The sequence below is a fragment of the Mus caroli genome, unplaced genomic scaffold (assembly GCF_978045245.1).
Source record: "Mus caroli unplaced genomic scaffold, Mus_caroli_1 scaffold_14, whole genome shotgun sequence".
In the NCBI taxonomy this organism is placed as follows: domain Eukaryota; kingdom Metazoa; phylum Chordata; class Mammalia; order Rodentia; family Muridae; genus Mus; species Mus caroli.
Genome location: NW_028227269.1, coordinates 86096351 through 86112157, shown reverse-complemented (window position 1 = coordinate 86112157; position 15807 = coordinate 86096351). Strand labels below are relative to the sequence as shown.

At 45.5% G+C, this 15807-nt stretch overlaps 1 protein-coding gene across 1 annotated transcript in view; it reads right to left on the bottom strand.

Annotated features, from left to right (window-relative positions):
- The window catches only part of LOC110306562 (RNA exonuclease 1 homolog), a 44561-nt gene extending 29473 nt beyond the window's left edge, over window positions 1–15088 (bottom strand). Inside the window, 6 exon segments of the mRNA XM_085830105.1 lie at window positions 9393–9478; window positions 12558–12726; window positions 12780–13529; window positions 13531–13842; window positions 13844–14215; window positions 14217–15088. Coding sequence (XP_085686231.1) covers window positions 9393–9478; window positions 12558–12726; window positions 12780–13529; window positions 13531–13842; window positions 13844–14215; window positions 14217–15088 — 2561 coding nt within the window.
- Between the last annotated feature and the right edge of the window lie 719 nt (window positions 15089–15807).

Here is a 15807-nt window from a genome sequence, read left to right as displayed (position 1 = left end):
GTTCCAGAGTCCTGTTTTCTGATAGTTACAAAATAGTACTTCGGCTTCTGGCCTGGTGCTCAGGAAGGTGTAGTCTCCCCAGTAGTGACAAAATGCAGCAGGACTCCTTTACCTTTGCAGTTCCTGCATTGACCTTTTAAAAAAAATTAAATAAGTTTTCGTTGGAAATCTATTTGGGAAATAATTTTTTATCAATATTTCTGCACACAACATTAAATTGTATAGCTTTTTTTAATTAGATATTTTCTCTATTTACATTTCAAATGTTATCCCCTTTCCTAGTTTCCCATCCAAAACCCTCCTATTCTCTACACTCCTGCTGCTCCCTAAGCCACCCACTCTTGCTTACTGCCCAATGCATTCCCCTATACTGGAGCATAGAACCTTCACAGGACCAAGGGCCTCTCCTCCAATTGATGACTGACTAGGCTATCCTCTACTACATATGCAGCTAGAGCCACGAGTCCTTCCATGTGTTTTCTTTAATTTTTAGTTTAGTCTCAGGGAGCTCTGGGGTTACTGGTTAGTTCATATTGCTGTTCCTCCTAGGTGGATGAATTGAATAGTTTAATGAAAAATTTTACCTATCACTATGAGGAATGTGGTTCTATATTTAAAAAGCAGTCTAAGACTTCATAGAACACTTAGTAGATTCAGATACCATTTTAATACATTTTTAACTAGTTTTGAGTACCCAAGATTACCAGTTCATTGGTGTTCAGACCTTTAATATATCATAAGAACCCTCAAAATATGTACCACTGCACTTTAAATGGACATGCTTGGGGCATAATAAAAACAATTACAGGACTGGAAAGATTGCTCAATGCTTGAAAGTACCGACTATTCTTTCAGAGGTCATGCATTCGATTCCCAAGAACCAAACAGTGTTACACAACCATGTGTAATGGGTACTGAAGCCCTCTTTTGGTTCTTGTGTCTAAGACAGGTACAGTATGGTCATAGATATAAATTACTCTTAAAAAATTTTTTTTCAGTTCACAGAAGAATGAAAAATTGAAGAAAGACACAGGTTGTGTTACTTAGATCCACTTTGCAACACTAAATAAAGCATGAAAGCAATTGACATAGGCACATATGACAACCACATGAAGTCCTGGTACATCCAGTGAAAACAGAAAAGCAAAGGCCAACCAGAAAGTTCATCTCCATCTCCTTAAGATGTGACAAAGGCTTAGTAACAAGCCAACCAGCCAGAATAGTACAAAACAAATTAACAACAACAACAACATCCCCAGAAACACTATTGAGTTCATTTTCTGTTGGCCATCTCCTTCTGGGTATGGGGCTTTCCCTTAAGAGTGGTTTTGTACATAGTGAGACCCCCTTGGAGAAAACCAACTTTTCCTTTGGAGCAGTTACTAGAGATAGTGTCTGGAACCAAACCAGGTCCTCTGCAAGAACACCAATGCTCTGAACAACGGAGCTATTTCTCCAATCTCTATTTGCTAGTTTTTACAAATGACATTCAAAAACATACAAATGAAAGCTAACTGAAAGCTTGGTGATCTCCAAGCCCAGCCTTTTTGAGACTTTACTTTTGGCCATTGCTATGATGACCACAAGACACACTCTGCACCCCTGGTATTTTTCTTGTGTGCATCCATTTCAAATTCTACCTTTCCCCTCATAGTCCTATTAACCTATATCATAGTGCCTGGAGAAGACTTGAATATTTGCTACCTCTAACACTTAGCATAACTCACTCTTATTTTTCTGGACCAAGGTTAGTACCACACTAGTAAACATCATCTGTTGGTTCTAGTTTCATATCTGTGGCTATTGTTAAAATACTCTGATGAAACACAATTTCCAGGAGGAAGGACTTTTCTGGTTTACAATTCCAGGTTACAACCCACCAAGAGATGTCAAAGCAGCTAGTGAAATCCCACACACACTCCAAAGCAAGAGGGACTTGCTTCCTTGCAGAGAAGGAAGGAGGGAGGTAAGCTGGCAGGGAAGGCACCTCATGAAAGCCCCCAGCTTCTGAGCAGCCTAGTCTCCAAGAAAGCACAGAAGAGGTTCTAGCCATGGTTGTGGCCACCTTACCTCTGCTCCCTAGCTTAAATAATCCTCAAAGAAAAATGGAAACTATATGTTCTCCAGAACTTTCCATAACCAGAACCCAAATCCATGACCTACCTGGTGAGTACCATCTTCTTTGAAGGAAGACAAAGAACCGTTAGAACAATAATTCTTTCTTCCTGAGATAGGCTGTCCTGGAACTCTTTCTACAGAACAGATTGGCCTAGATTGGATGTCCTCTTGCCTGTGTCTCCCAAGGTGAAGGCAGCAAGATGAGACTACTGTGTCTCAGCCTGGGCAGAGCTTGAGTATATATACATGTCCCCAAAGCCCTGCCTCCACAGTGATGCAACTCTAATCCAACAAGGCCACACCTCCCAATAGTACCACACCCTGATCCAAGCAAAATTCAATCACCACACCAAACACACAAACAAACAAAAGGACACTTCTTAGCCCGGCATGGTGTCCCACGCCTTTAATCCCAGCACTCGGGAGGCTGAGGCAGGTGGATTTCTGAGTTCGAGGCCACCTGGTCTACAAAGTGAGTTCCAGGACAGCCAGAGCTATACGGAGAAACTCTGTTTCAAAAAACAAAAAACAAAAAAAGAAAAAAAAATTCCAAAAAAAAAAGGACACTTCTTACTGCCTACTGGTTTTCTATGGTAATAAGAGACAAAACAGGCTACTGAGGACAAAGTTAAAATAAACTGTGGGAAATCAGAAATACATAGACCGAACCCTGGTTGTAGGGTTGAGAGAAAGGAATGGTGCTGGAGAGATGGCCCAGAGGTTTTTAGCACTGAATGCCCTTTGAAGGTCCTGAGTTAAAATTCCAAAAACCACATGGATGCTCACAAACATCCATAAATACATCTGACACCTCCTTCTGGCACATCTGAAGACAGTTACAGTGTAATTAGATATAACAAATCCTATCAGAGCGAGCAGAGGTCCTGAATTAAAATCCCAGCAACCACATGATGGCTCAAAATGATCACTACAACTACAGTGTACTCATATACATAAAATAAATGAATTAATTAATCTTAAAAAAAAAAAAGGAGCCAGTGATGGCACACTCCTTTAATCCCAGCAATCAGGAGGCAGAGGCAGGCAGATTTCTGAGTTCGAGGTCAGCCTGGTCTACAAAGTGATTTCTAGTCCAACCAGGGCTATACAGAGAAACCCTGTCTCAAAAAACCAAAAAGAAAAAGAAAAGGAAAGGAAAGGAAAGGAAAGGAAAGGAAAGAAAAGAAAAGAAAAGAAAAGAAAAGAAAAGAAAGGGGGTGGGAGATGGCTATGTTTTCTTACAGTCTAGGCTCATTTTCCACAAAGGCATACCATATAGGACAATGGTTATATAGAGATCAGCAATTTTACTTACAACACAATTAACAGGGTAGATCTGTAAAGCTGATTTGCTGTCACGGTGGGGAGAGGCTCTTGCTGCCATGCTTGACTACACGAGTATTCTCAGATAGATGGAGAAAACAGAATCTCTCAGGTTGTTCTCTGACCTTCACAAGGTCAAACAAACAACTTTTACACACACACACTCACACAAAAAAAAAAAACACCCACACACTCATACACTACATGTAACAAATTTTATTTTATACTTTTATTATATATATAAAGGTTTTTTCTGTGTATGTCCATCTGTAACCACATGCATGCTTGGTGACCAAGGAGGCTAAAAGAGGGCATTGGACCCTCTGGGTACTAGAGTAGCACAGGCCTGTCTGCCACCATGTGGGTGGTGGGAATTATTGCTCTTAACTGGTCTCTTAAACCCAAAAATATATTATTTTTAAATGACTTACCACAAACAATGCTTTCCTTTAATTATGTGGTATGTGGGTTTGGTACCCCTGTGCTAGATTTTCATGAGTCACCTGTGTTTCAGCCCCTCCTCCCCAGCAACTTACAAAACATACAAAGAACAAACCAAAACTTCAGAAGACCTAAATTCTCTATGTCTCCGTTTTAAACCCTGGATTCTTGAAGTTCTGAGGAAGTTGCAGTGAGCTGACCAGGGCTGAGGAGGAGGTTGGTCACTCCGTGCAGTACTCACTGCTCAAGCAAGAAGACTTGAATTCGATGCAATTCATTTCTGTAAAACTGATGGATGTATTATAAACAAACCCCAACAGCATAGCTTCAGTGAGCTTTTATCAGTTCACTAGCATTGGTTCTTGGAAAAGCAGGTTTGACCAACACAGGACACCCAGAACAACAAACACCACATGTGCTAGAGTTGTAAGTTGTAAGTGTTGGCTGGTGGGTCCAAAAATATCCACAAACAGGGAAAGACTGGATTCTCTGCCTGCAAAGATGCAGCCAACAGCAACTTTTGTGGTCTGAATATGCTTGGCCAGGGTTTTATAGTATTTGGAGTTCTGGCCTTCTTAGAGTAGATGTGTCACCATAGGCATGGACTTTTTATGATTCTCATTCTAGCTGCCTGGAAGTCAGTATTCTGCTAGCAGCTTTCAGATGAAGATATAAAACTGTCAGCTCTTCCTGCACTTTGCATGCCTGGATGCTACTATGTTCCTCTCCTTAATAATAATGCACTGAACCTCTGAATGTTGAAGCCAGTCCCAATGAAATGTTATCCTTATAGAAGTTGCCCTGATTGTGGTGTTTGCTCATGGCAGTCAAACCCTAGCCAAGTCAGAAGTTGGTACCGGGGAATGGGGTATTGCTGTGACAGGTCTGAAAATGCTTCTCTTTGGGAGAATGTAGATTTGGGGACTTTGGATTTGGAAAGCAGTGGAATGCTTCAAGTGGAGCTTACTGGGCTATCTTAGTAAGAATATAGAAGACTCTGTTACTGAGAGTGATCTGAAATGTGCAGTCCTGGCCCAAGAGATTTCAGTGGAGAAAAACTTCAGTATGTGGCCTAGAGACTGTTTTTTGTAGTATTTTGGTGAACAGAATGGCTACTCTTTATCCTAGTCTGAAAAACCAGAATGAGACTAAGACTCAGAAACTCAGATTAATTGCATTGACAAAGGAGGTCTCAGAAATGCTTATCATAGACTTTGTTCTCTGCTTACATCTCATGAAGAACATTTAGAATATGCATAACTAGCTTAGAAACGAAAAGTACAAAATAAAATATATAGTATTAAGGGGGGGGCACCAGGAAGTGAAATGGAACTGAATCTTGAGTTCATGGATATTAAATTGAATTAAGGGAGTTGTGACCTTGTAGCAAAATGTGATACATTGAAATTTAGATCCAGTGTAGTGGTGCATTGCTTTAATCCCAGGAGATAAAGCCAAGCAGATCTCTGAGGTCAAGGTCAGCCAGAGACGGTCAAGTTTTGGGTGAAGAAAAGCTTAAATCCAGGCATCTTAGTACACACCTTTAATCCCAGGAGAAAAAGCCAAGCAAATCTCTGAGGTCAAGGTCAGCCAGAGACAGAGTCAGTTCTAGGTGAAGAAAAGCTTAAATCCAGGCATGGTGGTACACACCTTTAATCCCAGGAGACAGGCATCCAGATCTCTGAGTCAAGGTCAATCTCCAGGCCAAGATCCAGGACAGGCAAGCTTAGGCAGTGAAGGAGTTGGAAAAGAGGAAACAAAAAAGAAAAAAAAAGAGGAAAAGAGGGAAAAAAGGAAAAAAGAGGGAAAAAAGAGGATAAAAAAGGAAAAAAGAGGAAAAGAAAAAAAAAAAAAAAGGTCATATTGTAAGAGAACAAAGGGACAGTGTTTCAGCCCCTGCAAGCAGCAGAACTTGTCAGCTTTGGTCATGTGGCTCTGACTCTATAGCCAAGAATAGGAGACTACTGAGACAATTGGTGCTGGTTAGCTGGAGTCAGGAAATTAGTAGTGATTATGAAGAGACCAGCATTGCTAAGGTGAAATCTTCAGGGAAATGTTTTCTGAGAACACAAGGAACCTGTGATCCAGAGACAGGCAAGGTTGTGTGAACCTCCTGCTGCAGCTGGACTTGGTAATGTGTTAGAGTCACCCAGGTGGTACTGGTTTTGAGAGAAAAAAAAAGGTCATAAAAGGACTGTCCTCTGGGAGCTTGACTTAAGTGATCCCACTCTCTGGTCTGACGAAAGTTCAAGCGTGGATATCCCCAAGATGTCTGAGGGGAAGCACTTAGTAAATTTCAATCTGTAGGAAAAAAAGGAGGAAAGTGAAGGTGGGTGGGTGGGGATCAGCAGCTATTCAGCCAAAGTGTCTGGGGCTAAGTACCAGAAAGCAGTGAGGATGTGGCAGAGTTCTTGCAGATTACAGACACACCTTGACTTTATACAAGCTATGAGCTGAGCAATAGATCACCAATTTTCTGAAAGACACTAGAGACAAAGGGTACAGCTAAGTGCCCCTTCTTCTTCTTCTTCTTCTATTGGATATTTTCTTTATTTACACTTCTTTTCTTTCTTTCTTTCTTTCTTTTTTTTTGGTTTTTTTTGTTTGTTTGTTTGTTGTTTTTGGGTTTTTTTGGTTTTTCAAGACAGGGTTTCTATGTGTAGCCCTAGCTGTCCTGGACTCACTTTGTAGACCAGGCTGGCCTTGAACTCAGAAATCCGCCTGCCTGTGCCTCCCAATTGCCTTTATTTACATTTCAACTGTTATCCCCATTCTGTTTTTGGGTTTCTACTCCAAAAAAAAAAAACTGCCCGCCCCTATAATCTGCCCCTTCCCCCCCCCAACTCACTCACTCCTGCTTCCTGCCCCTGGCATTCCCCCACACTAGGGTATACAACCTTCTTAGGACAAAGGGCCTCTCCTCCCATTGATATCTGTCTAAGCCATCCTTTGCTGCATATGCAGCTAGAGCCAGGAGTCCTACCAATGTGTGTTCTTTGGTTGGTGGTTTAATCCCTGGGAGCTCTGGGAATACTGGCTAGTTCATATGTGTTCCTCCTATGGGGCTGCAAACCTCTTCAGCTCCTTGGGTCCTTTCTCTAGCTCCTTCATTGTGGATCCTATTCTCAGTCCAATGGATGTCTGTGAGCATCCACCTCTGTATTTGTGAGGCACTGACAGATCCTCTCAGGAGAGAGCTTGTAAGGTGGAAAATTTAACTTTGACCCCCTAGACCAAGTTGGAGCCAAGAAAGAAAAATAGTTGGGCTCTGAAACAGCCTGTTCCAAAAACTGACTGACCACAGAACACATAATTACACAAGCCTGTTCAGTGACCTTGTTCCAGGACCTGGCTGACCACAAAAGTTGGATTAAAATCTTGAGAACAATCTTGAGAATCAGGGAGTTTCCCCTTGTGATTTTTAGTTCCACCTTGTGATTTTTCACTGGTATTTTCAAATAACACACTCCCTACCCTCTTGAGTTATGGTTTTTCCTTTGAATACCCACTTTCCCAGCCTCTCTGGGTCGAACTCCTCTACCCCTGCATTGGATACAAGTAGGCCCCAGCGCACTGGTTCCTGTCAATAAACCTCGTGTGATTGCAGCAAGAACGATCTTCCATGAGTTACTTGGGGGTCACGTCATCCCGAGACTTGAGTGAGGGTCTCCCCTCATCGGGGGTCTTTCAAGCTATATCAGGTCACTGGCAACAAGAACTTGTTGGCATCCACAACAGTGTCTGGGATTGGTGATTGTAAATGGGGTGGATCCCCTAGTGAGTCAGTCCCTAGATGGTCATTTCTTCAGTCTCTACTTCATGCTCTGTCTCTGTAACTCCTTCCATGGGTGTTTTGTTCCCACCTTCAAAGATGGATAGAAGTATCCACACTTTGGTCTTCCTTCTTCTTGAGTTTCATGTGCTTTGTGAATTGTATCTTGGGTATTCAGAGCTTCTGGGATTCTGGACTAATATCCACTTATCAGTGAGTGCATATCATATGTGTTATTTTGTGATGGGGTACCTCACTCAGGATGATATACTCCAGATTCATCTATTTGCCTATGAATTTTATAAATTCATTGTTTTAATAGCTGAGTAGTATTCCATTGTGTAAATGTACCACATTTTCTGTATCCATTCCTCTGTTTAGGGACATATGACTTCATTCCAGCTTCTGGCTATTATAAATAAGGCTCTTATGAGCATATTGAAGCATGTGTCCTTATTACATGTTGGAGCTACGTCTAATTATATGCCCAGGAGTGTTATTTTCTTACCCCTCCTTGTAACTTGTGAAAATTAGAAATGCCAGGGATGTTCCTTACTGGCTTTTTGTTTTCCAAATGCTTCACTGCCTAAATTTGGCTATCCTAGATCTTGCTCTGTAGATTGGCCTTGATCACAGAGATCAGCATGCCTGTCTCCTGGGATTAAAGGTGTGTACCAAGGTCCTACTCCCTTAATCCGTTATCTCCTAGAACACAGGATTTTGCTCCATTTCACTTCCTGGTACCCCTTTAATACTCGAACCATATAATTTATATTTTTCCTTTCTAAGCTTGCTATGCTTTTTCAAACTTCTCTTCATAAGACTTAACCAGAGAACAAAGTCTCTGATGAGCTTTTTGGAAATTTCCTTTGTCAGTGCAATTAATCTGAGTCTCTTCACCTCAGCCTCAGACAGACTTTTCAGGCAAGGGCAAAAATTAGCCACATTCTTCACCAAAATACCACAAAAACAGTCTTTATGCCACATTCTGAAAATTCTTCTCCTTTGAAATCTCTTGGGCCAGGTCAACACACTTCAAATTACTCCCAGCAACAAAGTCTTCCATATTCCTACTAAGGTGACCCATTAAGCCCCATTTAAAGCATTCCACTGCTTTCCAAATCCAAAGTCCCAAAATCCACATTCTTTCAAATAAAAGCATGGTCAGGCTTATCACAGCAATACCCCAGTCCCTGGTACCAACTTCTGTCTTAGTCAGGGTTTTACTGCTATGAACAGACACCATGACCAAGGCAAGTCTCATAAAAACAACATTTAATTGGGGCTGGCTTACAGGTGCAGAGGTTCAGTCCATTATCATCAAGGTGGGTTCATGGCAGTATCCAGACAGGCATGGTGCAGGCAGAGCTGAGAGTTCTATGTCTTCATCCAAAGGCTGCTAGTGGAAGATTGCAACTGGGTTGAGGGTCTTAAGCTCACACCCACAGTGACACATCCTCTCCAACCAGGTCACACCTATTCCAACAAGGCCACACCTCCAAATGGTGCCACTCCCAGGTCCAAGAGTATACAATCCATCACACTATCCAAGCTTTAGGTTGAGATTCTTGGCTCTGGAGTGAAACAGCTCAGCTTTCTGCTTCTCCTGATGGCCCAGGCTGTCTCTGGTACTCTTCTCCATCACTTCCTAGAGTCCTAGAACTCCTTATGCAACTTCAGCTCCTTCAGATTGTCAAACCTCTTTAGCTGTTTGGATGTTATCTCTGAGAGGGCTCACACCTTCCTCTCTTGCTCCTCCTGCCACTTGTCAGGCCCTGTGTTCCTCTCATTCTGGATGCCAATTCGAACATTCAATGCAAATTTCTGCTTTGATTGTCGGAGAGGACTGAAGCACAATAGCTTCTTTGAAAGAGGCCTCATGTGTTCTCTGGGTTCCATTTGGAGTTGAGATTAAATGGGATTGTGGGATATTCCTGAGAGGAGACCTGTGTAGTGAAGACTGGGGCAAGCCTGAAGCAGATCCAGAGATTGGAGAATTATCAGAGGAAGGAACATTCTCTTGCATGTGGAGTGAGGTGTTGTTTGGATGTGATCTCACACCCATCCAGAGTATGAAGATAGTTTGGGAAGAGACCTGCATTCTTCCAAACCATCCTGGTAACCCAGCAGTCACTTGAGGTCATAGTGCAGGTGGCCTCTACTGGAATTGTTGAGAGCCCTCAGGGTTTCCCAGCAAAGATTATCTGACTGCCTTGACCTTTTATTATTATATTATTATTATTATTTATTATGATTAAGCATACTGTAGCTGTCTTCAGACACTCCAGAGGAAGGCATCAGATCTCATTACATATGGTTGTGAGCTACGATGTGGTTGCTGGGATTTGAACTCAGGAACTTCAGAAGAGCAGTCAGTGCTCTGAACCACTGAGCCATCTCACCAGCCCTGTCTTGACCTTTTAACAAATAAAAATTTAAATAAGTTTTCCTTTGAAATCTATTTTGGAAAGATTTTTTTTTTTGGCTTTGTGGGTACTTTGACATCATACATTTATTTGTGTTATTAAAAACTTATTTACAGAAGGTAGACTAAGGGACAAAGTACTCAAGGAAACCTCCTGTGGGTACTTGTCTGTCTTAGGCAAGGAAGCTCCCTTAGTCCTTGCAGCTCCCTGTATACCCACTATGTGGATAGCCCCTGCATACCCATTATATGTATAGCCCCTGCATACCCACTATGTGGATAGCCCCTGAATGCCCACTATGTGGATAGCCCCTGCATACCCACTATGTGGATAGCCCCTGCATAGCCATTATGTGTATAGCCCCTGAATACCCACTATGTGGATAGCCCCTGAATACCCACTATCTGGATAGCCCCTGAATGCCCACTATGTGGATATCCCATGGAACCTACTCTGCCCATGGACTTGCAGCCCCTCCAAGTGGCTTGAGGGAACATTTGGACTGGGTTCCCACAGTACCCTGACTGTCACACCTCAGCTATCCTGCAAGGGTCTAACTCCAGCCAGTCTACTCTGCCCACAGATAACTGCCTAGAGGCTGCTGATCAAGACAAGGTCACCTATTCAATGAGTGCCACAAAACTTGTTTCCTAGCCGGGCGTGGTGACGCACGCCTTTAATCCCAGCACTCGGGAGGCAGAGGCAGGCGGATTTCTGAGTTCGAGGCCAGCCTGGTCTACAAAGGGAGTGCCAGGACAGCCAGGGCAACACAGAGAAACCCTGTCTCGAAAAACCAAAAAAAAAAAAAAAACTTGTTTCCTGACATGGGGACAGAGTGGCTTTGATGGTCAGATCCTTTCTCAGGACACCTGGTGGCAGGGGCTTCCAGTCTCCACCCTGGAACTTGTCTGAGTAACTGAGATCATAACAAGCAAAAAAGAATGAAGGCATGCCATCAGCCTGCACCAGGGACAACAGCAAGGTGCCTGCAGGCAAGGCCTGGAAGGCACAGCCTACCCAGAGCTTGGGGCTGCCTCACAAATTTCCCATATCTGGGTAGCATGGGCCCACCCACAGGGTGACAGTTGCTTTTGGCAAGGGAATCATTTGCATTTTTCTTGACCCTGGCCCCTGGGACAGGGGCCACATAGGCAGGCATCAGATCCTGTCTGGCCCCAAAGAACCACACACTATGAAATCTAAAGTTTATACAAACATTTATTTACTTCTGTTCCTACTCACAAAGGGAGGCAGTAGCCCACAGGATGACAACCCAGAGTCCCAGGAAGGCCAGGCCAAGGGGCTGCTTGGCTCTGAGATTGGAGAGACCTGACGGGCTGAGGTGAGTTCTGGAACCTATCTGTCTTAGTCAGGGTTTCTATTCCTGCACAAACATTATGACCAAGAAGCAATTAGAGAGGAAAGGATTTATTGAGCTTACACTTTCCACATTGCTGTTGATCACCAAAGATGTCAGAACTGGAACTCAAGGTCAGGAAGCAGGAGCTGATGCAGAGGCCATGGAGGGATGTTCTTTACTGGCTTGCTTCCCCTGGCTTATAGAACCTAAGACTGCCAGTCCAGGAATGGTACCACCCACAAGAGGCCCTTCCCCCTTGATCATTAATTGAGAAAATGCCCCACAGCTGGATCTCATGGAAGCATTTCCCCAACTGAAGCTCCTTTCTCTGTGATCACTCCAGCTGTGTCAAGTTGACACAAAACCAGCCAGTACACTATCCTACAACCAGGGCAAACATCCAGGCCCATGGGACTGACTATGAGGGGTTCGGCCCCTGGATCCCAGCAGCACCAGAATTCGACCCCTCAAATGAGGAGGAGGTATGCAAGTCAGCAGGTTTAAATTAAAAATTAATAAAAAATAACAGTAAAAAGTAAAAAGAGACAACATCTGTGTCAAACCATGAGGGCTTGTCCTGTTGCCTGCCTTATATATAAAGGAGCAGAAGCCAGAGCCCACTGTCTGGAGCAGTGGGCTGGGATAAAAGTAGAGGCACCTAAATGGGGCACAGAGGCTAGGCCAGCTCTGCCCTGGACTGCAGCAGCCTCCATGGGACAGGGCTGGGGGAGGAGGTAGTGACATGTTGGATGGGTTTGGAGTTCAACTGAGGGTTGGTCTCAGCCCCACCTCTGGGTCCTCACTGCAGACCTGAAGTGAAAGCTCTGGAGGCACATGGTCAGCTGTCACTTTTTATTAAACAGTTTGAAAAGAGGCCAAGGGCATCAGGGATCAGGGCTGAGGGCAGAAAGGGTTGGAAGAAGGGGAATGGTATGATACTGTTGAGTGGGAGTCCTGGCTTGGTTTTGGCATCTTCTCGGATCTTCCAGATGACAAGCTGCATACAGGCACTGGCATCCTCACTGGAGCTGTTCCCATCCACATTGTCTTTGATGATCTGTCTGAGGTTCTGCTGGAAGCGCGTATAGGGCAGGCCCAATCAATGTGGGAACAGTACCGATGTGTCTACTGTTGTGCCGTGGATGACCTTGAGAACCAGCAGGTCACTCTCCAGGCTGTGTCCAATGAGGATGGTGTCTACACTGAACATACTCAGCAAGACAGCCTGCACATCTCGCAGCTTGATGCTCGTGTCCACAAGGTTGGCCTCTGTCATCCCTGAGAACCTAGTGTTGTAATCGACAACTTCATTGTCAGGCTTGACAAAGGTATATCATACACGACCTGCAGGTCTGTGTCCACGACTGTGACTCGGGTCACCTCCAGGCCATATGTAGTGTAGGACATCTCACAGTCGAGAGCAAAGCGCCCGCATGGGCATCTTTGGGCAGCTCCTTCTGGAAGGTGCACACAAAACCCTCCAGGTTCTCTGTCCAGCCATAGTGCACGTGTGGCTTGGCAACCTGACAGCCAACAGAGCCAACCAAAGCTGAGCAGCACACATATCCCAGCCCTCTTGGAACCTGTGAGAGCAGCAGGCAGTTGGGGGTTGGGTACATGAGCAATCCTTTGCTTCTCCCCCAGGACTGAGATGTGCACATAGGAAGGCCCCTCAGTTTGCCCTGGGGCGGCCTGTAGCCAACTGGCCAACTCCCTCAGTGCTTACTCTGCTCGCAGGTGCCACACCTCCTGAGCAACTGGGGGCTGCGCTGTGGGAGCCACCGGTGTCTTCTTTGGGGCCTCTGAGCATTTGCCTGGCTTGCAAAGGTGTGAGACCCTCCTCTTCTGCCCTGGGAACGAAGTGGTCAGGCCCATATGCATCTTCTCCTCAGCCTTCTCCTTGGGTGGCTGCTGGGCCAGCCGGTCCTTGTCCTCCATCTTCACGCTGGTGGACTCGGTGAAGATCCGCAGGCACTCCTCCATAGGGTCCACATGGAAGTCCACCTCCTTCTCCAGAGCCGTGTAGTCCACATCCTCCTCTGCAAACTGGCTGGCTCCTGAGGATGGCGAGGAAGAGGACAATGTGGGTTGCAGGGGGCACAGGTGGCACGGCCTTGAGACAATTGGGAACCTTCATTTCATCCAGCCTTAGACTGGAGATGGAGTCTGATTCCGAGTCTGAGCTCATGCTGGGCAGGGTCGGGGGCCAGACAGAGGGTGCTCCCACTCCCAGTCCTGAGTGCTCCTCCTTGATCTCAGCCCCAAATAGCTCTACATGGCTCAGGCTACATTTCTTGAGCTTATGGGTGTCCTGGGGGACTCCTTCATCCAGGGAACAGGTCTTGTGTTCCACCAATTTTCCCAAAGGCATCTTCTTTGCACTGCCACCTTTCCAGGCCACCAGGACCAGGCCTAGAGTCCTGGGGCCCTGTGTTGGAAGACCTAAGCCCTTTCTCTAAGATGGCCACTGTGATCACAGAGGATGGCTTTTTCTTGGTTCCTTCATGCCCCTGGGCCTTGCCCCTGCGGCTGCTAGCGGGTAGCTTCTTGTCTGCACAAACCTTTTCCTTCCCTCTGGGCCTGGCTGGGTCTTTCTTTCTTTCTTTCTTTCTTTTTTCTTTCTTGCAGACCTTGTCCTTGTGGCAGAGGCTGACTGGGGTCCCACTTTTCTTCTTTTTGGCTTTACTCTCCTTGGGAACCCCAGCATCTTGAGAGGCCATGGCTGGGGAACTGGTCTGGACCACGGACACTGTGTCTGGTGCTTTGGGATGCTGACGGAGCCTTGGGTTTGCTAACATCACCCTTTGGGGGGCGGGCCACATCATCTTCTGAGTGTGAAAACCTGGCCTCACAACCACGGAAGGGGTCACAGGGCTTCTTGAGGGCAGGTGTGTATGGCTCAGCATCCCTGGAGCCCCGTGGCCGCTTGGTGACCCTCTCATTTCTAGCACTGGCCCTGCCAAGGTGGGGGACTGAATAGTTGAACAGTGGGTCATACTCTAGATCTGTCAAAGGTTTTGAACTATCATCCACCACGTACTTGCCACCTGTCATAGGGTGGCCAGAGCAGCTCAGCTGGCCCATAGACTTGGGAATATTCTCCAGGGCACCAGCCCCTTGTTCAGCTCTGCCCTTACCCATGTCTAAAGGGGCCAGAGAGTACTTGTGCCCTGGCTCAGCAGGGACAGCCAGTGGGGTGGGCTGGTAGGCAGTGTCCAGGCTCAGCAGGCTACCTGACTTATAAGTTAGGGCCAATGAGAAGGTGTCATCTTCATCCATGCTTGTGGCCAGGGCTGAAGGCCCAGCACTGTGCCCCCGTGCAGTCTCAAGGAGCTCCTGGTAGCGCCTCTGCTCCAGCTCCACCTCGCCACGCATAGCCTCGATGGCCTGGTTGACCAGCTCCAGCTCCAGCTTGCCACCACCCTGACCCACAGCACCATTCTTCACAGGAGGCTGTGTCAGCCCTGGGTTGTAAGGGTCATAAGCAAGTCCTGCTGCGAGAGATGCTGCGACACCACTACTGAGAGCCCCGGAATCCTGAGCTCTGCGATGATGGAAGTGGCTGTAGGAATACTGACAAGGCTTCCCTGTAGCTCTTTCAGAGTATGGGCGGTCGATGGAGGGGAAATAGTCAGTAGATCCTAGCATGCTCTGTTCCACAGCGAGGCCCCGGTCTGAAGACACCGAGGACCCCTGAACTGCTCCTCTCACTCGCCCTGGAGGCTTCTGCTGGTGCTTTTTGGACCTTGTCGCCGCCGCCTTGCCCTGAGAGCTGGAAATAATTTTTTATCAAAATTTCTGCACACAATATTGGATTGTATAGCTTAATAAAAATTTCATCTTATCATTCCGAGGGATGTTGTTTTATATATATATATAAAAGAGTAGTCTAAGATTTCATAAAACACTTAATAGACTCAGATGCCATTTGCATTTTTTTTTTTTTAGTTTTTGGTTTTTCGAGACAGGGTTTCTCTGTTTAGCCCAGCCAGAGAACTCACTTTGTAGACCAGGCTGGCCTCGAACTCAGAAATCCGCCTGCCTCTGCCTCCCGAGTGCTGGAATTAAAGGCCTGCGCCACGACGCCGGGCGGCCATTTGCATATTTTAAAGAAGTTTAGAGTACTGAAGATTATCAGGTTACTTGTGTTTATCACGCCTTTAATATATCACTAGAGCACACACAAATATGCACTGCTGCAGTCTGAATGGACATGGTTGAAAATACGATAAAAACAACTTAAGGGCTAGAGAGATTGCTCAGTACTTGAAAGCACTGACTTTTCTTCAGAGGTCTTGAGTTCAATTCCCAGCAACCACATGGTGGCTCACAACCATTTGCAGTGGGTTCCGATGCAATCTTCTTGT